The sequence below is a fragment of the Ictidomys tridecemlineatus genome, chromosome 8 (assembly GCF_052094955.1).
Source record: "Ictidomys tridecemlineatus isolate mIctTri1 chromosome 8, mIctTri1.hap1, whole genome shotgun sequence".
In the NCBI taxonomy this organism is placed as follows: domain Eukaryota; kingdom Metazoa; phylum Chordata; class Mammalia; order Rodentia; family Sciuridae; genus Ictidomys; species Ictidomys tridecemlineatus.
In genome coordinates, this window is record NC_135484.1 from 114,672,748 (window position 1) to 114,698,633 (window position 25,886).

The following is a 25,886-nucleotide window of genomic DNA, read 5'->3' on the forward strand; positions in this document are numbered from 1 at the left end:
GTCCTGCAGCAGGCCACACTGGCATGAGGACCATGGGAGGCAGTGAGATTGGTGAGGTTAGAGAGGGTGCTGGAGGCTGTGAATGCCAGGCTGAAAAGGTGGGACCCTTTCCTTGGAGCTGATGAGGAGTCTCAGAAGAAGACTTAGAAGAGTTTAGATTCATGGAACCTGGGTCAGCTTAGTAACCGGGAAGGCCAGAGCTAAGGCAGGACGTGGGCAGTCCAGGCCAAGGACTTGTCCTGTATTGATGACCATCCTCTCCGTGGGAAAGAATGGCCCATGGACACAGCCAGCAGTGAAGGGGCTGGAGAACTAGGCAACCGGAAGGAGGCTAGGCAACCCCGGGTTCCAGATTTGTCTGGGGCCTTTGGCACAGTAGTCAAGCCTGCCTGGGTTCTTATTCTGCCTCCAGCACTTCCTAGCCCTTGGTATCTGACCTCATCTCTCTGGGGCCTCAGGGATTTTGTTGTTTACTAATCAACTTTATTTTTAGAGCCATTTTAGTTTTGTAGAAAGTACAAAGGGTTCCCCCATGTTGCACTGGTGTGATAAATTGTTACAAATGATAAACCAACACTGGTACATTGTTTTCCATCATTACCATCTTGCTCTAGTGTGGTGAATTGTTACAAATGATGAACCAAATCTAGTACATTGTCACCAACCAAAGCTTATAGCTGATTTGAAAGGGGCATTGTGCTAAGTTTAACAGAGACAACACATATACACTGTGGCAGGATGACACAGAAGAGTTTCACTGCCCTGAAACTGCTCCATCTGACCTCAGTCTTAACATGAAGCGAGAGTGAAGCATATATGACCCACGCCACCCCCCAGAACCGGTGTCTTCCACTTTCTCACCCAGGCCTCCTGACAAAGTGGTACTGAGATCAGCTAGAAGCTTCTCTAAATGTGGACTGACATCCATCAGAACCACTGGGCTTGAGTCAAAATGAGGGGTCCTCGTTCACATGTGTGTTCCAGAGTCTCAACTCCAGGCCTGCTGAATCAGTATCCCTGGGCTAGGCCCAGGAATCTGCATTTTAACACGTTCTTCTGATGCAGGGGGATGTTTGAGATCCACCATGCCCAGGGCGGGAACTCCAGAGCAGGCTCCTGACGAGTGGTACAAATGGGAATTTATTAAAGTTTTTCAAACCTGAACAGAAGAACCTTAGGCATTGTCAGGTTAAAGCTCTGGAGAGACAGGCCATCTCCCTAAATGGGAAAGGAGCAGCTTGGTTTGTCTTAAGCCAAGCAGCAGCCCATTCTGCCTTCTACAGCTCCCAGTCAACAAGCCACTGCCGCTTCCTATCCAATCGCCTCTTGTTCACCCAAAATAACCTGGATGCAACGCCTCGCCAGCTGCAGTTCCCTCTGCAACACTCTTCCTTTAGCAGCCAAACACATTTGGCTCTACACAGAGCACAAGGCCTGAGCGCAGGACCCAGGAGGGGGTTGAATGCTGTCCCCCCACCAAAAAAAAAAAAAAGAAAAAAAATCATATCCCCCTGGAGCCTCAGAATATGACTGTATTTGAGAATAGTCTTTGCAGACATAATCAGGATTGAGATGAGATCATGCTGGATTAGGGTGGACCTAGAAAATGACTGGTGTCCCCATATCAGAGGACAGACAGAGGGAGGCACAGAGAGGACCATGTGGACACTGGAGAGGGTAGAGTGATGCCGCTACAGGCCAAGAAAGGCCAAGGAGGGGCTGGGGATGTGGCTCAAGCGGTAGCGTGCTCGCCTGGCATGCGTGCGGCCCGGGTTCGATCCTCAGCACCACATACCAACAAAGATGTTGTGTCCGCCGAAAACTAAGTAACTAACTAACTAACTAAATAAATAAATATTAAAAAAAAAAAAAAAAAAAAGAAAGGCCAAGGAATGCCCGGAGCCATCAGCAGCTAAAGAAGGAAGGAAGGATTGTTTTCTACAATCTTCTGAGAGAGGTTGGCTTCACCAACACCTTGATCTTGGACTTCTGGCCTCCAGAACTGTGACAGAATAAAATTTCTGTTGTTTTACGCCTCCTAGTTTGTGGGTGGTTGTTACAGCAGCTCTAAGAAACTGATACAGCATCATGGCCATTGATGGGTGGTCCGACTCAGCCCAACCCTCTCAGCACCCCTACAGCTGGAAAGGAAAGGACTCCACACTCAGGTGATTCCCCAGACAGGCATTTTAATGCAACTCATTTTGATCAGAGCTATTTCCTCCCCAACAACACCACTAAATTCTATCTGGCCCCATGCCTAGGTCTGGGGAAGGCATTTCTATCTTCTGCTTGAGAGGCTATATATAATCTGTGAAGGGTTGAGACTTTAGTAGTGACAACTAAATATTGGTTCTGGGGCAGTGTCTGGCTGGTGGCGCCACGTGGTAGTCCCCTGGCTCAGCCGGGGGCCTGGCTGGAAGAGTCACTGCAGCCTCATGCCACTCCGGCGCCGCGAGTCCTTCCGGGCAATGGGGCTGAAGTTCACGATCTCCTTGTAGATGTGCTCTAGGAGAGACAGGGTGATTTCAGGTGAGCGGGAGGATGCTTAGGAGGGAGCCCAGCCCACAGCCCGCATGGAGCAGGAGATCAGTCCAAAGAGAAGACACACAGGAAATCATAGCCACTTGGAGGGAAGCAGGCAGGAGTCTCGGGTGGCAGGTGGGGCCAGCAGAAGCCAGGCATGACAACAAGGAGACAGGCTGAAGGCAGAGAGGGAGGAGCTGGATCCCGGCTCTTACGCTTCCATTCGTCCACTGTGAGCTTCTGGTGCTCTAAGGCATCGTCAAACGGCTGCTGGGCCTCAGTCTCCTCCTCAGGGTCCCGGAAAGGTTCAAAGAAGGGGTGGGCCAGGGCCTGTGAGGCCGTCAGACGCTTGTCCACGTCCAGTTCCAGCATCTTCTCCAGCAGGTCTGTGGCTACAGAACAGCCGTGAGCCTCCCACCCCAGGCCTGGGGGAGCCCGCCTGCCAGGAGGGACTGGGAGGCCCCTGGGGACCAAGCCCAAGACTCACCCTGAGGACTGGCGCGTGGAAAGAGCTGAGTGAAGTCCTTCTTGGGGCTCTGTGGCAGGGCCTGGATGTAGGATTTGGCCTAGAAGATAGAAAAGCATGGGATTCCTCAGGCCTCAGAGTACCAAGCGGGGATTTCAGAAAAGTCCCAGAGCAGGGTTGAAGGTTTAGGCTGGGAAGAGGGATGCTATGGGCAGACACAGGTGAGCCCCCATTCCAAAGGCCCCCCACCCACCTGGCCCTGAGGTTAGCCAAGCCCATAGCCTAGGCCCACTCAGGCCATTTGCTACCCACCGCTTTGTCATTCAGCTTCTGCACAAACTCTGCGCCTGGCACCCCAGTCACTTTCAGGATCTGGGTCAACTGGTCCAGGTCTTGGCAGTGGTTAAGGTGCCCCCTCACTCTCGGCTGATGCGTCAGAGCCCACCCTCTCTGTGGCCATGGTGCAGGCTCCAGACCTGCCTGACCACTTCCTGCTCTCAGGACAGGAGGCTCAGCCTTCAGACTGTCTCCAGAGGTCTTCCCGACGGGCCAGGCCACGGGCCAGGCCAAGAAGGAGGGGTCCCTCCTGAAAAACGCTGCCAGAGCACATGGACCTCCTAGCCCTCATCCCTCTCAGCCACCCTTATTTCCTTATCTTCTCCCCCGACCCTGGCACTGCCAGCTGAGCAGGACAGACTCCATGTCCCCTGTGCCTGCAAATCTCCATCGGTGTGGGGAGTGCATCCTCTACGTGGTAGTGGAATTTAAGGGTCTCGTTTTCATTGTTCTGCTCGTCTGCATTTTAAAATTCTTCTACAGACCGTGGGTATTACTTTTGCACTAAGAAAGACAGAGTTATTTAAATAAAGTGTGTCCTGAAGGAATGGTCCCCGGTTGCAGTCTGGTGTTTCCAGGAAAGGATACAGTCTTTCCCCTTGAACAGAGTTTTCCCGGTCAGCATTTCAGCCATGATGCAGCCGACAGACCAAATGTCCACTGCAGAGGGAGGAAGGAAGTGTCACCTGGCCCGTCTGACCAGACCCTGCGATCAGTCACACAGAGTAACCAGATGACCTCAGGGAAGCCGCCAGAGCAGGCCAGCCCCAGCCTCCACCCCAGCAGCCGACAACTGACCAGTCTGGTTATAATGCATCCAGCTGAGGATCACTTCAGGGGCCCGGTACCAACGGGTCACCACGTAGCCAGTCATCTCAGTATCTGCAGGCCGTGCCAGCCCAAAATCCAGGATCTAAGGCTCAAGGGACACAGGAAGAAGGAGCTGGCAGAGCAGGCGCTCTGGAGCAGCTCTGAGGAGCTCCTGCAAGAAGGGGCCCACCCCAACCCGGACTGGGCCTGTCCTCAGCCCACTCACCTTCAGCTCGCAGTCCTCGTTCACGGCCAGGTTGCCTGGCTTCAGGTCCTGGGTGGGAGGACACAGAGTGAGCACTGGGCTGAGAGACAGAGACAGAGCTCCTTCTGGCTCTGCCACCCCCAGCACGGTGGCCTTAGCCAGGCCCCTTGCCCTCTCTGGACTATTTCCTCGTGTGTCAAATGAGGGTTACACTCAGTGTTATCTAGGGACCCATCCAGCTCTACAGTCTCCTGATTGATTCCTGAAGCCTGACACCCCAGCTCAGGGCTCACTTTGTAACAATTCCCCCACAAAATTTTCCACAATACAACAATTCTTCCATATTCCGTGTTCCTGAAAATCCTCCTCTCTCCCCAACTCTCCCAACTCCCTAGTTGCTAGAGGACCCCACTCTTCCAGGAGTGGGTCAGGGACCCCTGAGAACCAAAGCAGAGAAAGCACTCACCCTGTGGACAACCCCAGCCGAGTGGATGTACTGAGTGGGAGAGAGAGAGAAGGGTAAGTCTTGCACTCCAGTTTCCAAGCCAGCTCAGCAGGCCGCCTCGTAACCTCCTTCACCCATTAGGATGCGCTCCCTCCAGCCCTCCCTGAACCTTGGGTCTCAACACCAAGGAACCCTCTCTGCCATCCTCATAGCCCCCACCCACCTTAAGACCTTTGAGCATCTGATACACCAGATACTGGATCTTCTCCTCACTGAACTCCATCCCCATGATCTTCTGCAGGTCTGTCTGCATGAAGGGCATCACCAGGTAGCTGGAAGGCACGAGGACTTCTTGGCACAGCTCCAGCCCCCACCCAGACCCAGGTCTTGGCTCAGAGGTGGGGCACAGTGGTGGGGACAGAACAGAGCCTTAGAGAGGATCTCAGGCAAGAAGGTGTAAGAAGAATCAGGCTCATATGGGCCTCAGGGCTCCTGGCTTCCACCGTCCCTGTGGCAGGCTGCCCAGTTGGCAGAGCTCAGGGTAAACATGGCTTTGGAGCCTGCTCAGGAAAACTAAGTGGAGCTGTGTTCCCGCTCTTCAAAGGTGCCCTCTCCTTGCCTCCTTCACACTCCACAGCAAACCTCAGCTGGGAGCTAGAAGCATCTGCCAGTATTTCCTTCTGTTTCTGTCCAAATGTCTTCTCTCTCAGGGGTTCATGCCCAGCTGAGCTGGCACCGTTAACAATTGTCTGCCCTTCCAAGAAGGAAACAATACAACAATTTTCAGGAAGGTGGAAGAAGAAGGTGGCTGGGGTGTTGCACCCTCTTGTGGGATTACAAAACAAGTCGTGGTCAGCAAAATGTAACTGTTACTCAAGGTAGTAACAGCAAAATTCCAGAACAAAAGACAACAGATTACCATACAAATATTTTTTAAAACCAGACATAGTGGATGCCATCTCCAAGGGTCCCTAAATTCTTGAAGCCACCTTCTGCCTGACCATACCACCTCCTCTCTAGGACCTTGTTCCACACACAATCCCTCTGCTATGTCCTTCACTTCTGCATGAACCCTGGTCCTTTCTTCTGGCTCAAAACGTTGCTTAAGTTTTGCAACTTTACTGCTTTTTTTTTTTCTTTTTCTTTTTTGGTACCAGGGATTGAATCCAGGGGTGCTAAGCCACCAAGCCACATCCCCAGACCTTTTTTATATTTTATTAGAGACAGGGTCTCGCTGAGTTGCTTAGCGCCTTGCTGTTGCTGAGGCTGGCTTTGAACTCACAATCTTACTGCCTCAGCCTCCCAAACTGCTGGGATTACAGGCGTGTGCCATCAATGCCTGGCAACTTTGCTTCTTTAAGTGACCACTACTTCTTCCTCTCTTGCCACCAAACTTCTAGAAGGGTGTTCCATACTCCCTGACTCTGCATTCACACTCCATTCCCTGACAACCTGGCTTCTGTTCCTGTCCTATAGCCACATTATTCATCGACCACCCCACAAAGTCACCAGGATCCTTTTCTTCCTGTTTTTCCTTTCACAAAGTCCAATACTCCTTGAAAATTCTCTGCCAACTCCCCTCTTTCTCTAATCAGATATATATATATATATATATATATATGGGTCTCACTAAGTTGCTAAGGCCTCACTAAATTGCTGAGGCTGGCTTTGAAGTCAAGATCCTCCTTCCTCAGCCTCCCAAACTGCTGGGATTATAGGTGTGCACCACTATGCCCAGCTGATCAGCTTTATTTTGATTTGCTCATCCTTTTCTACCTTCCCTCTAATGTGGCTCAGAATCACATTATCATATCATGTTTTATACCTGTTCTTGGGCTTCAACTACCATCCAAAGGTGATTATTCCAAACCAAATCTGTATCACTAATCCAATCCATATCATTAACCCTGAACCTCTCCTGAGGTTCATATTTATTTGCAACTCTGATTAAACACTTGAAAGTTCAAGGTTCTATAAAAGTGAAGTGTCCAAAGTGAAGTTCATTATCTTTTCCCCAAGGTCTGTTCTTCCTCTGCCTTGTATTCCAAGCAGGAGCCCAAGCATCTCCCTACCTACACCTCCTCAGCCCCTGCATCCCAAAAGACACAATATTTTTTAGTGCTGCCTCCCAAACAGGTGTCAGGTCTGCCACCAACATCCCCTTCCCTTGGACTGTAGATCCAGGTCTGTTCCACTGGCCTCCATGTCTTCCCTCCTCCCTGGAGGTACTCCCTGCTGCTTGAGCATCCCTCAAATTGCATCTGACCACATCACTGCCCTGCTCCAAACCTCCATGGACTTGTGGCTGCTTGTGGAATTGAGTCTGGACTCGAAGCTGGGCCGAGCCAGCTGTTGGCCTTCACTCACATCCTAAACATCACAATATTGTCAATCTGTCGCGTCTCATTCAGACAGTGCAATAGCAAAGCCAGACACTCAACGATTAAATGTCCTGATTCTGTATAACTGGCAAATACCCCAGAGGCAGCCAAGGGTACCTGATCCTCACTTCAAGCTAGAAAAAGGCTTATGGTCCAGAGCTACACCTAGGTCCCCAGGGGGAACGGTAAAGGGAGACAGTGCAAACCCTGTGGGGATTGGCAGGGATGCCTTTGTGGTGGTAAAACTGGGTAATAAGCAAAGTAACTGTGCAGACAGCTCCCTACCAGGCAGGTACCACACAACCCCCCCCCCCCATTCTGCCTGCTTTTCTTCCACTCTGGGCTGATGCTACCTCTCCAGAGAGAACCTCACCTTGACAGCCCACAGGCACAGAGACTGCCAGGGCAGCAAGCCCTCCACCCAGGAAAAACCATCAGGATATTCCCCCAACTTACTGCTGAGCGGCAAGCAAGACCTGCAATTGCCCAGAACTCAGCGCAGCCTTACTCACAAGTCATGGAAGTTGCGCAGGGAGGAGGCTGGGGTGAAGACATCCAGGAGCCCAATGACCTGGGAAGGAAGTTGCCAGTGAGGACTGGAAGTCATTGCCCCTCCTCTCCACTCTGTCTGGGCCCCAGTCTAAAGAGCGCCCATCCTGTCCCGCTATACCACCTCGAGCAAGAAGCAGGTCCCCAAAATGCTTGGAAGCAGTAAAAGGGGCAAATCCCCCCCAATCTGGGAGATAGCCTGTGTTAAACTATAATGGAGAGTCAGGCTGGGGAAAGGGGGAGGTAGGGAGAAGACAAAGTGGTTGCTTCCACACCTGGTGTTCAGGTCAAGTGGCACAAACTCACTCGACTTAAAACCACGAGGGTTAAAAGAAGAAAAGGAGGGAAGGGGGAAAGATGTCTCAACCAGCAGGCTCCTGATCTCGACCTTGGATCTCCAGCCACATCTGTCCTTGCCTGCCATGGGGATAGTTCAGTCAGAGGCAAGATCACCCCTGACTGAAGGCCACAGAGGAGGGGTGTGCTGAAAGGGATGGGACTTAAAATGTACAAAATCCTTGGCAATCACTATTTTATTCGCCCTCCAATCTAGGTATCCTGGAGGGAAGCCCTGTTGCCAGGTCCAGAGCTGGATCATTGGCTTTTCTGGTTGTTTCTATCAGACCGGATAGCCTAATGGTCATGTACTCAGTCTGGTTGGCTAGATCCAAATCCCAGTTCTGCTCTTGATGAACCACATAACCAGGAGTCTTTCTATGCTTCAACTCCCCCATCTGTGACACCGGGGCACTAATATTTATCTCCTTATGGAAAGGATAATATTAGTCAATTCATGCAAAGATGTTACAACGTACATAGAGGGCAGTTAGTGCTCAATAAGTATATATTATTGTTGTTATCAGGGTCACTGCAGGGCCGTGGCCGGCCGTCTGGGGCCTCCCTCCCTGCCTTCCCACCACCCAGGTTCAGCCTACGTTCTCATGCTGCATGTGCTTCAGCAGCAGGAGCTCTCGATAAGCCCGCTTAGCGAAGATCTCAGACTGGAAAGGCCTGCTCAGCTTCTTGATGGCCACCTTCTCCCCTGACCGCTTGTCAATGGCGGAGCTGCAGGGGCATAGGAAGGTCAGCGGGCAGCGGGTTTCCTCCTGAGTACCACCTACTCCAGATCCCGGATGGTACCTCCTAGGCCACCCTCACCTCTGCACCCCAGACAAGGCTAGCAGGCTAGCTGGGAGGATCCAATGCCCAACACCCAGAACTTGGAGTGCAGCAGGAAGCTGTGGGAAATGGGTGGCAGCAACGGGGGCAGGGGAAACACACCAGGGGGCAGAAACACTCTTTTGCCTACAGGATTCAGGAATCTCACTATGCAATTTGGCAAGTTCCTTCCCCCTCTAGGGGCCCCGGTGGACTCAGCTGGAACGATGGGGATTTGCCCCATGAACTCTGGAGCCCTTTATGACATTAGAGCCTGGAGCACCCATCCAGTCCTACTTCAACCCACAGAGAACCCACGCAGCCACCCCTGTGCATGGGGTGGCCCCGAACCAGATTGTGCCGCAGCCTGAGGCTTCTCTCTCCTTCCCTGTCCGGCCCACCGCCCCTTCCCGGCTTCTGGAACGCCACCCCCCGGGGGGGTGGGGGGACGCTGGACCCTGGTGTCCTCGGGTAGTGCAGGGAAGGGAAGAGCCCAGGGCGGTCCGGGAGGACCCAGGCGTGCGGGGCGCCCGCCACGACTTGCTGAAGGAGCACGGGCGCCCGCCGAGCTCCCGCCTCGACGCCCAGGCGCCCCCCGCGCCCTGCAGCGGCCACGCAGGCCCGGGGGTCTCACCACACGGCGCCATAGGCCCCGCTGCCGACGTGCGTCGGGCACAGGTAGGTCTTGGGCAGCTCCCAGGCGGTCTTGTTGACGTCCTGCTTGTAGAAGCCCTTTTTCCGGGTAAGGCTCATCCCGGGCACCCAATCTCGGCGGCCCCAGCGCGGCGGCTGCGGTGGCTGCCCGCCGGGATCCCAGCGCCCCAGCCCGCCCGCGGTCCCCGGCCGATCCCGCCCCGCGCCACCCGCTCCTCCCCCGCGCCGGGGCGGGGGCACCGGTCGGCGACGCGTCCACCTGCCGGCTCGCCCAGGTGCGCCGAGCGCCGCCACGCCCTGGCCCGCCTCTCGGCCCAGCGCACCCACGTTTCCGCCCGACACGCAGCGTGTGTGGCCCCGAGGCCCCGCAGGTGCGCCGCGCCCGGGACTGCAGCCTGCTCCGAGGAAGGGGCGCGCCCGGCCGTCGGGACCCGGTGGGAGCGGACCAGACCCGAAGAAGCCGGGCCTCGGCTGCCTCCAGTCCCGGTCTCCGTGGGACGAGCTGCCCCGGAGTTTTGAAGGCGATTTGTGAAAACAAACTCCCACAGATAATGGGGTTCTCATGAACCCCATGACACTGTTCTTCAGCTTCGGCCATGACACCAACTCGTTGTCCTCGTCGTCAATTTTATTTCCTCCACCCCCGTCCCTCGGCTACCTTACTTTGAAGCAAGACCCAGGCGTCATTTCATTCATATTTTTTATAACGATCTATTTTTATTTATTTACTTTTATATGGTGCTGAAGATTGAACCCAGTGCCTCACACGTGCTAGGCAAGTGCTCCACCACTGAGCCACAACCCCAGCCCTCATCCGGAATGTCTTCTAAATCTCCGAATGATAAAGATTTAAGAAAACCAATAATCACAATATCATTCTCACACCTAAAATAAACAGCACTAATTTACCACCTGTCCACACAGATACATATTTCCAGGTTTGAAACACAGATTTGGTGGGCTTCCTGATGCCCCATGAGGACAATGACAAACTAGAGCCATGCATGAACCACTTGTGACTAGTGGCGCCCCCCAAAATTCTTTTTTTCACATTAAATCTGTAGGTTCTCTGGGCAACAGGATAAGGGGCAGAAAATGGTGACCTGTGGACTTGTGGAAGGGGCAGGGACCATTTGCTTCATTTGTTAGAGAGAAAGTGTGTCTTTAAAAGGAAAGGAATTTGTTAGATGCCTTGAGCAAGCTGGGGATCTGTACTAGGAAGCCCCCAATTCCTGTGTCAAAACACCTCCTACAAGGTCCTGTGGCATTAGGCACAACCTGAAGGACCATTTGGGGGTGGATGGGGGATGCAAGATCCCCCAGAACTGTGCAAAGTTATTGTGGGCAGAAAATCTATCTTCATCTCTGGAACCAGGATAGAATATCAATAAATATATGGAGAATGAAAGGCAGAAACAGCCCATTTCTTGTTTAATAATATATATATATATATAAAATGAACACTTGTGTTTGCCATGTGCCAGTCATTATTTTAAGTGTTGTACATACATAACTCAGCCATGGTAAGAGGCCATGAGTCAGTACCATGATTAGCCTTACTTTAGAGATGAGGCACCCAAGGTAGCAAGAGGTTAAATAGTTTGCCCAAGGTCACACTGATGAGGCAGAGCTGGGTGAAGACACAGGTACAGGCTGATTCTAGAGCCCAGACTCTGGGCTACCAGGATATGCAGTATCTCTAGGAGGAGAAGCATTGCTCCTTAAAGGAAATGCCTGTGTTTTAATGATCTGCCTCACCTACACCATATAAGGCTGCCTACTGACCAAACCCTGCCTCCCTCAGGTCACCTGCCCTGTGTATCTGACCCATCCCTTCCCCCTTTCCTTGCCCCCTCTTCTGCTCTGGCCCTGAGACACCTTGGAAGGAGAAGGGAAGGGGTGGAGACATGCCTGGGAGTGCTGTAGAAGTTTGGGACCTTTGGGTTGGTGGCATCAGTGGAAGATGTCCTGAGTCTGAATTGAGGGTGGAATTCTAGAAATCTGATTCTAGGACTGGGCACAGACAAGAGAAAGTTGTCCAGAGAAACTTAGGGGTCTTGTTTGTTAATTTGTTTTGTTTTGTTTTCCCCAGGTAAAGGTTCCAGCAGGAAAAGGGGATGGTATTTGGACCTGACCCTGGGCAGAGGCTGAAATCGCTCTGTGGTGTGGCAAAGAGACCCAGGAAGGTGAGGAACGCTGGGGACACCGTCCCTGCCCAGGCAGGTGCAGTCCTTCCAGGGCACCAGCTGGCTACTCTGGCCATGGCTCTGGACACCTCTTGAGCAAGGGTCAGGAAGTGACTCAGGCCACACTGACTGTGACTCTGATGACACTGTCCCCCACTTTGGGCCTTGCTAGACCTGTGTTTACTCAGCAACTTGGCAGCCTTGGAGGGAAGGGCTTAGAATCCAGTCAAGGAAGTCAGGAATGGAAGGGGAGGAGCAGGAAGGTTGCTGAGGACATCTTGGTACTCTACATCCCCAAGCCCTGGGCTCTTCTCCTTGTCTCCAAGGCCCCTTTGCTCTTCTCCCCAGACACTGCCTCCTTGTTGTCTGTTGGTTTCTGCCCTATAATAAAGAGGCAGGGGCTTAGGAGACCAACTTTGGTATAGAGACTTATGATGGCAGAGCCGTGGGTCACAGCCGCTGCCCAGCAGCAGGAGAGATTATACAGCATATGACTAGCCTGGGGTTAAAAAAAATGTATAAAAATCTAGAGTGTGGTTGCTACTCTACTGAATGCATATCATTTCTATATCATTGTAATGTAGAAAAATCATAAATGGAAATATTTGTGTATTTAGAGTCTAAGGTGGGCAACATTCCAAGTAAAGGTAACTATAGTCTTAACCATGGTCAGTTAGATAAGGGCTTTCATTGCCTCCAGCCACAGGTTGCCAGAAATGCACCTGAGGTGTACAAGCTGAGTGAGTTACTCCTCGCAGCAAGGGAGAGCATGTGCTGTGGGGATCTCAGTGAGAGGGCATTAGGAAGGTTTTAGAAGGTTTGGGTGGTTAGGGAACTTGGGGGAGAGCTTAAGGCAGTGAGACTTTGTTCTGGACTGGATGCTGTCAAGAAGTGGAGCTCATTCTGCGATTGGGTGTCTTAATAAATCTTGCCTAAGGAGGGCAGTCTAGAAAGAGACAGAAGCTTTAGCTGGTAAAGAAGAGTTTTTTAAAAAAATAGTTCACACTTGAAATCACAGTGATTCGGGAAGCTGAAGCAGGAAGAGGATTGTAAGTTCAAGACCAGCCTCAGCAATTAAGCAAGACCCTGTCTTAAAATAAAAAGGACTAGGGACTTAGCTCAGTGGTAAAGTGCCCCTGGGTTCAATCTCAGTACCAAAAAAAAAAAAAAAAAAAAGAAGAAGAAGCTTTTACTCTGATTCGCCATATAACAGGAGAGTGTTTGGTCATTTTTGTGTTTGGACACTATTCATGTTTTGTCTCTGTTTAGATACATAATTATGAATCAGTCTGTTTTTTGTCTTGATCCATCCTGGTGACAGATGGCCTTGTTGGATGTTGATGTTTATGAAACTGAGTGGGCACAGACAGGACCAGGACTGTGCTGTGCCAGGCCTGATCTGAGCCACCAAGGCTGGCTGAAAGGACCTGGGAGCTCACACATGTCAGAACTGCTTTGGTCTGTTATTCTCAAAGTACAGATGAAGAGACTGAGGCCCAGAGAGGCTTAGTAATTTGCCCAAGGTCACATATGACTGAGAAGGTGGTGGACATTGTTTTCAAACCTGGATTTTGGCTCCCAGGTCTGTACATTTAAGCACCAACCAGGTTGCCTGTTACCCAGCAGGCGCTTGGCTGTCATCCTAGGGCTGTGTCCCAAGCTAGGCTGTGAGACTGGAGGGCAGGGGCATGGTTTGGGACTGATGGTTAGTTTCATAGAGATCGAGACAAAGCTCCACCTGATCATTAGGCCACATCTCTCTACTGGCCACCCAGACTCCATCTGCTTGGGAACACAACAGCCCCTCAGACGCCATCTCTGTCCCACACAACAGTGCACGTTCTCACACTGCTGGCAGGGGACCTCCACCTGGGCCCCAGGGGGATAGAACAGGCCAAGGGAGTCTGCATGCTGTGGCCCTGCTCTGAGAGATGCCAGTCCTCTTGTGGAGCACCCAAAATGCCACAAAGCAATGGAAATTGCAAGAAGTCAGGGAGATGCAGGAGAAAGACAGCATGTGTGAGCTGCCCTGTGACTTGTTGAGCTGTGTGACCTTACTCAAGTTAGTTAGCCTCTCTGTTTCCTCCTCTGTGAAGTGGGAGTAATAGCCACAAGACCATTATGAAGACCAAAAGAGATGCCACGAGATGGGCCTCATTCAGGGCCTGCCAGATGCTCCTTGTCCAACAGGCTGTGAGCAGGCCCAGCTCTGCCCAGCACTCCCACCGTTTGGTGGTTTTGTTTCTATCCCAGCATCAGCCCTCTACTCGGCTCCAATCCACATCCAACTCCTTTGTTAAGTTTTTTTCCAAGGACCCAGTGCAAGGATTAATCCCTCCAGCTATTCATCCCTCCAGCTCTCATGTACTGAGAGTCCACTGTGTGCCAGGGACTGATCTGGGTGTGGGGGATGTAACAGAAAAGGAACAGACCAAACACCTCCCCCTTGGGGCTGGCGCTCCAGGGGGAGGCAGAGAAAACCAGCAAACACCTGGGTGGTGTTGGGTTGGATCACACGAGATTTCTGATATTTAACAATTTCATGTGATTTGATCAGATGCTAAGTCGGGCTGCATTAAATGCTATGAAGAGAATAAGTCAGGGTAAAGAAGGCTGGGTAAGTCTGTAAAGAAGGGCTGTTGGTGCTGGTTAAATGGGGTGGCCGGGGAAGGTCTCTCTGGTGACATCTGAGCAACCCTGATGGATGAGGATGAAGCCCTGTGGATATCCGGGGAAAGAGTCTGTTTTCCAAAGGAGCAGAGAATTCCACCAACCCAGGTGGGAGTTTCCCACTTTGTTCCCACATGGCCCTGCAAGCATGTGTCCCCACCTCCCATCAGGCCTCCAGCTCTTCCCTCCAGCACCCATCCCTTTCCCCAATTCCAGCAGCTTCCAGAAAGTTCCTTAGGGATCAGCTTGGAGCGCCTGGGGATTCTTTATCGGCTTCTGGAAACCAATTAAGAATGCACCCAGGGTGAAGAAGCTGTTCTCCCCAGTACCTCTTCACCTTCCTGGGGGCTCGAGCTGTCCAGCAGGCTTAAGGCCTGAGCAGAACATTCATCCCACCAACAAAATAACAGATACCCCTCTTCTCCCAGGAGACCCTAAACCACATGAGCCCTAAACCACAGGGCCCTTGCTCTACCTCCTGCTCTCAGCTTCAGCAGCCCCTGGTGGAGGACAGGGGTAGGGACAAGTGTGCTGAGGAAGCACCTCAGCCAGACTTCCCTTCTTCACACCCCCCAGCTCCGCAGCCCCTTCCACTCCTCCTGCACCTGCGCCAGGATGGTCCCTCCATTTGATCCCATGATGGTGTGGCTGGGGACGTCTGCTGGGATCCTCAGCCACGCCTGAGTCTCCTCTCCTGTGACCTTTGCCTTGTCCTTGATAGCCTTCCTCACAATTTTAATGAATCTGCATGTCCCCTGTGAGGTGTCTATCTCCACCATCACACAATGACTCTTGATGGCGAGGGCAGTGTTCTTGTCACTGTTGGACCCCCAGCACCCTCCCTGGCTTACAGGGCATAAATATTTAGTGAGTGAGTGAACTGGAGATGACTGTCTCTTCTGGGTGCAGGAGGGGATGAGGAAGATGGGGTTGAAGACCCCAGTGGTGGAACTGAGGAGGTGCTAGTAGGAGGCGTCTGTTTGAAACAGGTCAGCTGCAGGTGTCGGGATGTGTGGTCACCTGTTGGTTGGTACAATTGAAGGCAAGCCCTTGTCCAGGCGTCGTGGCAGCCCGTGTGGGCTGGAGCACTGGCAGCGAGCACAGGCCAAGGCTGCCTGGAGCCCGCCATGCTGGTGTGGGCCTGAGGTGCAGCAGGCCCGGGCTGAGGCAGGCCAGGGCGTGCTCACCTGTGGCACAGCAGCTGCCAGGCCCAGGCCCAGTGCCAACACCTGCTCCATACAGCACGACAACCCTGAACCCGCCCCTCCCCAGCCTCCACAGTCAGCCAACACCAACCTCCTGCTTCCCTATGAGCAGCAGGAAAATAGAGCAGGGCACTCCAGGACGGAGACCTGAGCACTGACCAACAGCGTTGCTACTTTTCCAGCACTGGGTTAGCATAAATTTGGACCAACCGTGTTGACTTGCGTGCTATATAAACCCCAAGACTAGCACATTCAAGTGGCCACCCCGTGGGGTCCCCCTTAAACTTGAGAAAGTTCTTTCTTCTTCACACTTAAATGCATCTTCCTCTGGGGATTTCATTCTTTGAATTCACAAGAGGAGAACCCAGAAAGAAGAAATTGATAGTGAGCTTCTGGGGTCTGCTGAAACACTGGAGGGCCCGGCTTGCCCTTCAGGGCTCCTACACGCCACTCAGTGGTAGCGGAGAAGAATCTGGCTTTGTCTGCTTCGCCCAGGAGAGCTGATGCCAGCAGGCATCCCCTGCCTTGATGAGCAGCTAACACAAAGGCTTCCTCAGCTGCAGAGGCCTGCGACGTCTGAAGACCCCATCTGCCAGTAGAAGCAGAGAAAACTCTGGTTTTACAGTGTCCTGGAACTCTTTTGGCTTTGCTCTGTTCTTTTCTTGCTTCCTGAGGTGAGGTCTATGACTGTGTGGCTCTCCAGCAGAAGGCTGGACCGGTGTGTGATAGCAAAAGAACCAGGTGTACAACCTGATTGGGGGGGGTCTCTTCTTCACCGTGAATCGCCTCACACTTCCATTCCAAAGCTGGACCTCCCTGCCTCCCACTCCTCCCACTGAAGCTCTGGACAGCCAGAATTCCTTTGGAATTCCCCTCCCTCTCTCACTTCTTCCCTCCTTTCCTCTTCAAGGAGGTGTTCCAGAGTGAACTCCAGGCTCACCCCAATGCCCTGTGCATTTCCTCCCAACCCCATGGCCTCGAATGTCCTCCCTACACATGTGCCCAGGCTTGGTGACGTCCACATTCTTTGGGTGAGCTTGTTCTCCTGCAAGCCAGTGGGGAGGGAGCTGAGGACCGGAGATAGTCCGAAATCATGCCACTGCATACCGCTATGTGACCTTGAGCGGGTGAGTGCATGTCTTACTGAGCTTCTTTCTCTCAGTAAGATGGGAGAAGACCAGCTCCTAGGCGGGAAGGAGACTGCAGGGTTGCAGGCATTATGCAAGGTGTCCTCTTCCATCCTTTGGGATCCTCCTCATCAGTTATGCCCTTAGGTGGCCTCATTATGCTTCAAGATCTTTCATATCTAATTTATGTCCTTATCGATCAGCTGTCCTCAACTACTAGAGTGCCAGGTTGATGAGGGTAGAGGCTTTGTCTATTTTGTTCATTGCTGAATTCTAAGAACCCAGAAGCGTGCCTGGCACCTGTGACTGCCTGAGTGGCAGGTGTGTGTGGTGGGGCCTTTAGAGATGGATGCTGTTAAATTTTTCTGTGCATCTGTCTCGTGGGAATCTAACATGTTGGCCCAACTCACTTTTGTGCCTTGGGCAGTCCCATCTCCAATGACCTGTCAAACTATGGTAACGGGTCACCATCCTGGCAGGACTTCTGTGTGCCCTGCCCCAGTCAGGGGAGAATGTGCACCTCAGCACTCTGCCTCTGCAGGACAGAGGCCTTGGGCCTGGCTGATCATCCCCTTCTATGGAAGCATCCATGTCAAAACCTGCAAGTGGAACCCAGGAGCTCTGTGCACCCCTGTCAGGGTCCAAGGGCTGCCTGCTGTGGCAGGGTTTGGGACTCTGATTTCAGCCCTACCTCTAATTTGCTGTGTGACCTTAGGTAAGCCAGAATGCCTCTTTGAATAATCAGTTTTTCTACTTATACATATTTAAAAAAAACAGTACACAGAGCACTACTTACTTAGCATTTAATCATCCTAAGAATCCTCTAGATGGGTCAATAGTATCCCCCATTTTATATAAAACAAAAATGAAGCACAGAGAGCTGAAGTGACTTGCCCAAGGTCACACAGTGAGGAAGAGCTGGGATTGGCACTGAGGCAGGGCTGAAACCCCGTGCTTGGCAGCACCGTCTGATGCTGTGGAGGGCCATCTTTGCCTTTCAGAAATCTGAAATTAATTCTCCCGAGGGAGCCTCGTTATTTGGCTGCACACTCACTTTCCTGAGGATCCCATCTGGCTTCCCTAAGCAAGAGTCTCCCCTTCCGTCCTCCTCGTATCTACTCACTGAATCTGTCTCCCTTCCAGGAGGAAGCAGCTGTGCTGTCTGAAAGACAGGCTCTGGGTCAGGGTGCTGTGCATCCCCCCCCCACCCTGGCCCACTGCACTCTAGCAGCCCGGTGTCACTGAACACGCAGTTGAGAAGAGACGCACAAAACCCCACCTCGAGCGTCACAGCGAGAGAGTTCCCTCACACCACCGCCAGCCCACGCAAAGCTGGGACAACAGGGACCAGAAAGAGCTGCGGTGGGCACACACCACCAGCTGCTGCCTGAACCTGGTGGCTGAGCTGCCCTGGCAGCTCCTCCCTGCCTCACAGGCCCTGTGTGGCCTCCCACCGTCACCTTTGCCAGAGGCCATCCTTCCTCACTCATCTGGTCCCCTGGGAAAAGGGAGCACCTGCTGGGCAGATTGGGAGAGCAAAGTTGAGGGGTGACCAGCAGGCCAGTGGCCACTGGGTGGTGATCCATCTTCCTGATCAGGGCAGCCCGTCCGCCCACCACTCCCCACCCCTGCAGCTCCCAGTTGCTTCCAGAACAAGGTCTCAACTTCTCAGCTTCCATCATCCTGGCAGGCCTTTCTTACTCATTGGAGCCTCCCCTTGTCTGTCACAGACGTCCTCCATTCCAGTCACCTCCCTGGTGCTCCTCACTCGGCCCTCCCACCACACCTGGGCGGAGCCCTGTGCTGCCTGTCTGGAAGGTCATTTCTCTGTGGGCCAAGGACAGGGAGGACCCTCATTCCTCCAGGCTGGTCTGTAGCCCCTCCTCTGGCTGGCCGCGCCCCCAGGTCACTTCCTCCCTCCTCAGGCTCCTGGAAGACCAGGCACCGCAGGCCTGGATTTGGAATTGCCTTTCAGACCACACTAGGTTACAGGTTTCGTCGAGGGCAGGAGTGTCTCATTTCTTCTCTGTGCTCCCAACCTGCTCAGCAACGTGGTGTAAAGATTTCATTCATGCCACCAAATTCCGCCCAGCAGCTGTCAAGACACTGAGGGTACATGGACAAGCGTCACAGCTCCCTATCAGGGAGCCAAAGGGAAACAGAAAGCTACACCGTCACCCGTAGGTGGGATTGTCAACGGTGCAGGCTTTGAGAACCATTTTAACAACGTTACAGAATGTGCCCGTCATTTATCCTGATAACTCCATAGCTGTCAAAAACAGACAAGGGGCACACACTTATCACTGTAGAGTTTATCTATTAACAAAGAGAAGTTTCCAGCATTATAGGGGGTAAAAAAAAGAACCAGGGAAAAAATGCCCCGATGGGTCATCCCAGATTTGGAGGGTATGTCTGGGTCGGGCTCACTGAACACCTACAGAGTAAGTTGAGGATGAAGTTCGTGGACTGATGGGGGCAGGGCAAGAGAGAGGTCCTCTTCAAGGTAGGCCCCTGAGCTCATTCACACACATGCCATATTCACTTCTGCTATTTTAAATATAAAACATTATAGATATCAATAATTATTATAATAGCAGTGGCAGAACTTATAGTTCTTGCTATGACCTGCTCCACAAAGGTGAGTTCATTTAATCCTCATACAACCCAATAAAGAAGGTTCTATCATGATTATTGTCCCATTTTACAGATGTGATAACCAAGGCCTCAAATGATTCAGCATCTTGCCAAAGTTACACACAAGTAAGCCAGGGAGCTGGATTAGACCCCAAGCCATCTGCTATGGCCCACTGAAGCCCTTTCTTCCCCTCCCCAACCCCATGCCCAGGCTGGTGTGTATCTTTCCCACACCTGCTCCTCTGTTGTGCTGTGTATGCATGTGTGATATCAGACTGGATCATCCAACTTCCTTTTTCATTCGATTGTTGGTGAGATCTGCCCATGTTGAGTCATTGGGCTCAGGGTTTCTCAACCTCAGCACCCCTGATATTTTGGCCCGGATAATTTTTTGATGTCGGGCTGTGCACTGCAGAATGTTCACTCACATCCCAGTGTCAACCCACTAGATTCCAGTTGCTCACCACTTCCCCCAAGTGTGACAGCCATAAATGTTTCCTGGGGCACAGACTAAATGGGGCAAAGGAGGCAAAATCCTTCTAGTTCACCTGTCTCCTCTGCTGGGTAATAGTTCATTGCCTGAATGCACTAGAATGATTTCCTGTTCTATGGATGGTTGAGTTTTTTTTCCCCATTTTTTTTCCTGCTATTACAGATAATACTGAGTGAAAAGTCAGTTCCTTGCAAACATGAGGAAGTTTCTGTAGAACAATTACTCAAAGTAGAACAAACAGCAGGGTCATAAGCTGTGTGAAACTCCTGTCCTTAACTAAATCCTGCAAAACTGCTTCCCATGTATGGAAGTTCGACAACGTGTAGTCAGACTCCTTTGCCTTTCCCTTTATGGTTTCTGAGTTTTGGCTTCTGAGTTTTGCTTTGAAAGCCCTTCTCCACTGAAATCTTTCTGGAAACGATGGTGGCTAGAGGAAGAAAGTAGCTGTCCAGGTTTCAATGCGGTGTCCCGAAACAGATCACTGAATACCATGCCTTTATGTTTGTGCTTTCATCTTAAAGGTATGTATCTTTTCAGATTTAGGAAATTTTCTAGGAATTACAGCAACCTTTCAACAGCTACTATTTCCAGGTAGTGAGATAAGGGATGCTATCTGGCTACACTGAAATTTTCTTTCGACAATAATCATGTTTTATTTGTCATGAAAAAATTCTAGTTAAGAAAAAGTAGTGTGGTAAGTGCTTTGACACCAAGAAGCTCAGTGCAAGTCACAGAAACACTGGGGAGGGAGCCAGAAAGTGGGAGGATGTTTCTTAACCATGAGCCGGGTGGGGCGTGTGGGGGCAGAGCAGGGACTTGGGTGTTTGCTTCCAGATGGGGACACTCCCCGCCACAAGAACTTTGTCAGCAGCCATTATCAGATAGTCATTGCCTCTGTCTCACCAGGAAGAACTGTGGTTGGCCAAGCGTTCTGTGTAGGACCATCCGCTCGGTCATGCCTGAGCAGTGGCCCAGAGGAATTGGGTCTTTATGTCACGGTGGTGATGACCTCACACTTCACACTGGAATGGATCAGGTCTGGGCAACACCCAAGAGGAATTCCATGTGAATTCCCAGTGCCTGTCAGCTGAAGGTGCTCAAAGGTGCGTCTGGCCCAGACATAGTCTCCAGCAACTGCTGATCCAAGGTTCTGCTTTGGGGCCCTGGAGGGTGGGGGGGTGGGGGGGTGGGTGTTACAGTCATAGTTCACAATTGTCTTCCCCCATTAGAATGTCAGCTTCATGAGGGTGAGAATTTAACTTTTATTCTTTTCCATATTTCCAGTGCCCAAAACAACAGAAGAGTAGCTATTTGTAGATAGTTGAATGAGGGTGTGATACCATAACGACTTCCAATGATTGTCCCCTGTCTTTTCCTTCAGATGTTTTCATTTTAAAGTGGGAGATGGAGGAGGAATTATCCAAGAACTATCTGGACACCATGGAATCTTTTGATTCTTGTCCTAATTCATAAAATTGCTGTGCACCCAACATGTCACAAAACGAAAACAGGATGTAGCACAGAGAATTAGAATCCAATTCTCCCAATTCTTGTCTCTTCTTAAACAAGAAGAATTCCAATAGAGTATGGTTTGTTCGGCAGGGTGGATAATCTGTATCTATTTGGTTTCTTTCTTTAGATGGTCTATTTCTAAAGATTGTTAATTGTAAAAACAGGAAGTAGAAGACAAGATGATCTGCAAATGATTAAAAGATGATAGTCATCTACTGATGTGATCAATAAAGATTGGTTACCTACTGTGTGTCAGATGCCATGCTCAGCAACATTAGCAAACAAGTCACAATACATGCCCTCAAGAATATGCAGTCTTGAGCTTATATTAAACACTTACTGTATGTCAAAGGCTTCATATGCCTTAACTCAAATATTTAATTTTCACAACCACTCTATAAGGCAGGCTCCAAGACTAAGCAACTTGTCCCAAGTTTGTACCAGCAGGAAATAGTGGGGCTGGGATTTGAACTCAGGCCTTTGATTGCAAGCCTTTGTCCTTTGTGAGTGAGATGCAAGCTAACTGGGATCTTGAGTGACCCTGACATACCAGACACACTGAAACAAAGCAGGGTGACCAGTGTCACCACTGATCAATGCAGAATACAGGGAGCACATGGAGGGCAAACCTTATCTAGGATTGGGTGGTCAGGAAAGATGGGCAGGGGGAGTGATGTCGAGGCTGAATGGAGGAGGGTAGAAGGAGGGGGCTCTAGGGCAGGTGCAAAGGCCAAGAAAGAAAGCAAATGCGTTGTACTAACTGCAACGTTGGTGGCATTGTACAGACAGAGCAGGATGTAGAGAAGAACCAAGGGCAGTTACAGGAGGCTGGAGAGAGAACCATGCTGATTTTTAGTTGAGATTAGAGGGCTGGCACACACTTTTTTGGCTGAAGGGGAAGGTGGCTTTTCTCCAGAGACTGGAAGTGCCTCTCTGTCCCAGATGAGGAAGCAAGCAAGGGGGAAGGTCCAGGGATGAGGACCAGAGGCCTAGTGTGTGCTGAATGAGACTAGGCACCTAGTACCCACCTATGGCTGCCACGGACTTCTCCCCACGGTGGCCAGGAAGTCCTGAGGAGATTATGCTGAATGAATATTTGTCTTGGATTTTCTTTCAAAAACCAGTAGAGGCCTGGGTCAGGCCAATGCCATCAAACCGTTAGAGCTCAGAGTCTTTCAAAGTTGATATTTTGAGTTGAACCCACCCTTAGTTGTAATGTGATTCTGGATGAGAATTCGAGAGATTTGTATTGAATACAAGTACAGTGCTGCAAATCGCCTCACATACAGTAGGAGTTCCATAAAATAACCACCCTCTAGTAGGGAGGGAGGGAGGGAGGGAAAGTGGAGGGACAGGAAGTCAGGTCTGTCCTTCAGAGTGTTTCACTTCTCAGGGCTCCATATGTCCCTTGAGTCATTTTGTCTGTCCGCAGTTCTCAATAGGTGCATGTTGGAAACCCATGGGGTCATTTCTGGATGTCACACTGATCGGGGGTATTCCGGGGGCCACCCGTGCATTGTAAGATTCTCACCATCAATTACTTCATGTCACAAACATCCTGCTGCACATTCATGTCAATGGGGAAAAAAAGAACTATTTATGATTATCCAAGTTGAGACTGTAACTTGATTTTACAAAGAAAACAATTTTTTTTGGTATTCACATACTAAATTTCCCAGGCTTGCAATTGAGTAAATTCAAAGATTATAAAAATTGTTTTGTTTGAAATTTTACCCAGAAGTGTTTACCAATTCCAGAAAATCATGACTACCGTCAGTCACAGCATTTGAGTTGCCAAAGCAACACAACTACCTTGCTCTGCACTTACCGCTGTCACAGTCAAGGTGATGGTCTACAGGAGCAGGAGACTTAACTGCTTTATTATGCCTTTAATGTTGTTCTGCTTAGGCATCTACATACTGAAATGTTTGTGTTTTTCTTTATTCATCATTTATATTAGATCATTGTATTTTTGTTGAAACCATGAGTACATGAATTATATATGACTTTTGCCTCAGGATTTATATAAGGGATGTTATGAAATATTAACTATGCAGAGGGTGTTGAATCCAATGGGGCTGAGAACTGCTGGTCACTGTCAAGGATCTAGGCTGGGCCTAGGGTTTTACATCTTTTTATCTCTTGCCACAACTGACACTCAAAAGGTGGTGACATAATCTTATTCTTCAGTTACAATATTGGATTTAAGGCAACTTCCTTATTCAACTCTTGTTCACTTCAAGTAGATTCACAATACAAGAGAATCCGATTGGCTGTGAGTCCTCAGACCACAACTTCTAGTTTCAGTATCAGGCGATTTCCATAAACGGCCTCTGGACTAACTAGTCCTCAGGAGCTCGGCTCCCAATTGGCTCTCCAGGCTGACACTGTTCCTGGCTGTAGAGCACCCCAAACTCACCCTAACAGGATGGTCTCAATGCCCCCGTCAGTCAACTCAAGTGAGATGCAACCTAACCAGGATCTTGAGTGTGCACAACAAAACTGGCACACTGAAATTCATTTCATTTCCTCTTTCCAATCACCTGAAAGCTAGAAACTATTATTCCAAGGTTACCTACTTGATAAGAGGTCAAACTAGTTTGAACCCAGGTCTGAGCCTTCAAAACCCAGTATTCACGGTACTCCATAACCAGCCTAAGAAAACCCTGTAGTCAAACTCCACTCTAATCACCAGCTCTTCTGTGGCTACAGCCAAAGAGCTTCTGAACAAAGGACGACTTAGCTCACTCCACTCCCACCACCACTGCTTTGTTTTGTTGAGAAATGAAATGGCCTTAACCCGATACTGAATTTTCCTCTGAACTAAACATCTTCCTTTTTCCCCAAAATGATCTACTCCAGTCTTTACAAGGGCCATTCAAATTTGTACTTTCCTTCCAAGATACCAAACCACTTCTTTATGTTACAACTGGTTAGTGAGAGTTAACTCTTAATTATATTTTTCAAGAAGAGGGGCTTGGGTACTCTGTCAGAGGAGAGGGAGGAAGCTTTAGATGAGTGATTTCCAACTGAGGATGATCTTGCCAACTGCAGGACATTTGGTAACATCTAGAGGGATCTATGGCTGTTACAACAGGTGGAAGGGAACATGTGTGCTACTGGCATCCAGGAGGCAGAGGCCAGGGGTACTCCCTAACTCCCTACAAGGCATAGGACAGTCCCTCACAACAAAGGATTATCTGACCCAAGATGTCAATAGTGCCACAGTTAATGCCCAGATGTCAATATCCTGCCTCCTTAAAAATACAACCTCCCAGTGGGGAAGAAACCATCGAGTCCTCCCAGCTGGGTGGAGAAGCCGCCAAAGTAGTGAGAGAACTCTGCCTGCCAGAGGCCTGATGGCTGGGCACAATCCATTACTAGTATGTTCTGTCTTGAAAAGCTGATTCTAACAGGAAAAACTGAAATTAGCGATGGCCTCTCGGGTCACATAGAATTTAAAACTCTTTTGCATCAGGAAAAAAAAAATTCTGATTACCACCCCACAAAACAAAACAATAAAACTCCCAAATTCCACAGTATTTAAAAAATAAAATTAGATAAACAGCATAAAATGTTAAGAGCACACAATTCCACTCTCTAGAGCTGGTCAATAGCAACATAAGAGGGTGTGCCTCTAAGTTTTTCCCAGCCATGTGCAGATAGATGGAGCATATGTAATCCGAAAACCTGAAATGCTGTCATGTTGGAATGTCATACTTGACCCTCAAAAGCCTTAGATTTCTGATTTTTGGATTAGGTTGGGTACACTAGTAAAGTCTATGCAAATATTACAATACTTGAAACACTTCTAATCCCAATCATTTTCGATAAGGTATACTGGCTTGGTTTGAACTTAATGTCCCCCCAAGTCTCATGTGTTGAAGGTTTTGTCCCGTTGATGGCACTATTGGGAGATAGTGGACACTTAGGACATGGAACCTAGTTGGAGGAAGTAGCCACTGGGTGTGTCTTTGAAGGGTCTATTAGAATCCTGCCTCACCCCCTCTTCCTTCCTCCCATGGAGTGAGCAGCTTGGCTGTACTATATATTCCCCACCAAGATATGTCTGCCTTGCCACAGGCCCAAAATGTTGGGGCTAAGTGACCTCTGAATATGTGAGCCAAAATAAATCTTTCTTCCTTTAAGTTGTTTACCCAAGTCAGTTTGTTACAGTAATGGAAAGCTGACTGATACTCAAGTTGTGTTTTCTATCAATAATAAATGGGTAAGAGTATACTATAATTTGCCACTTACTTTTTGTCCTTTGTAATGTACCTAGCACATTCACACATGCCTAGCTGCATGCTAGGCTATTCCACTGCCCAGATGTCCATCTTAGTCAATCAAGTCCTTATTGATAGACATTTAGGTTACCTACAACGTTTTGCTAGTACAAAGAATGTGGCACCGACCATCACTTTTGTGCACTCGTGAGGACTTCTGGAAGTCTAAATGCTACGTATGTTATTAAAACATACTGAATTGTGGATAAAAGGGGTCTTCATTATCAGCATATTCATTAACAA

General features: G+C 50.1%; 1 protein-coding gene and 1 long non-coding RNA gene across 6 annotated transcripts; one reads left to right on the forward strand and one right to left on the reverse strand.

The window, feature by feature from the left end:
- Window positions 1–2,169: 2,169 nt before the first annotated feature.
- Window positions 2,170–10,122, reverse strand: Mapk13 (mitogen-activated protein kinase 13). 3 transcript variants are annotated; one of them, XM_078020118.1, is made up of 12 exons: window positions 9,511–10,091; window positions 8,654–8,783; window positions 7,682–7,740; window positions 5,012–5,120; window positions 4,810–4,839; window positions 4,365–4,412; window positions 4,127–4,241; window positions 3,917–3,988; window positions 3,305–3,384; window positions 3,014–3,092; window positions 2,742–2,918; window positions 2,170–2,508 (listed from the first exon to the last, which is right to left on the reverse strand). In XM_078020118.1, the coding sequence occupies exons 1-12, from the start codon at window positions 9,627–9,629 to the stop codon at window positions 2,426–2,428; spliced, it is 1,101 nt and encodes a 366-aa protein (XP_077876244.1). In that variant the 5' UTR covers window positions 9,630–10,091; the 3' UTR covers window positions 2,170–2,425. The 3 variants fall into 3 exon arrangements, with proteins under 3 accessions (XP_077876244.1, XP_021577440.1, XP_077876245.1); XM_021721765.3 differs by lacking the exons at window positions 8,654–8,783; window positions 9,511–10,091 and having other exon boundaries at window positions 7,626–7,746; XM_078020119.1 differs by lacking the exons at window positions 2,170–2,508; window positions 2,742–2,918; window positions 3,014–3,092 and having other exon boundaries at window positions 3,304–3,384; window positions 3,917–4,034; window positions 9,511–10,122.
- Window positions 10,123–11,173: 1,051 nt separating this feature from the next.
- On the forward strand, window positions 11,174–21,602 carry LOC144366239 (uncharacterized). Of its 3 annotated transcripts, XR_013425223.1 has the most exons (4): window positions 11,174–11,334; window positions 11,623–11,716; window positions 16,027–20,948; window positions 21,227–21,353. It is a non-coding gene; the product is annotated as an uncharacterized LOC144366239 (long non-coding RNA). The 3 variants fall into 3 exon arrangements; XR_013425224.1 differs by lacking the exons at window positions 11,174–11,334; window positions 11,623–11,716; window positions 21,227–21,353 and adding an exon at window positions 21,485–21,602 and having other exon boundaries at window positions 11,723–20,948; XR_013425222.1 differs by lacking the exons at window positions 11,174–11,334; window positions 11,623–11,716 and having other exon boundaries at window positions 11,723–20,948.
- The last annotated feature ends 4,284 nt before the right edge of the window (window positions 21,603–25,886 follow it).

Coding starts and splice junctions, on each gene's coding strand:
- Mapk13 (XM_078020119.1), bottom strand. CDS start 10,103: ATGGGGTTCATGAGAACCCCATTATCTGTGGGAGTTTGTTTTCACAAA. Junction 8,784..9,510: donor GGGGCCTATGGCGCCGTGTG/GTGAGACCCCCG, acceptor ATGCCCCTGCAG/CTCCGCCATTGACAAGCGGT. Junction 4,035..4,126: donor GATGCATTATAACCAGACTG/GTCAGTTGTCGG, acceptor GACTGATCGCAG/GGTCTGGTCAGACGGGCCAG.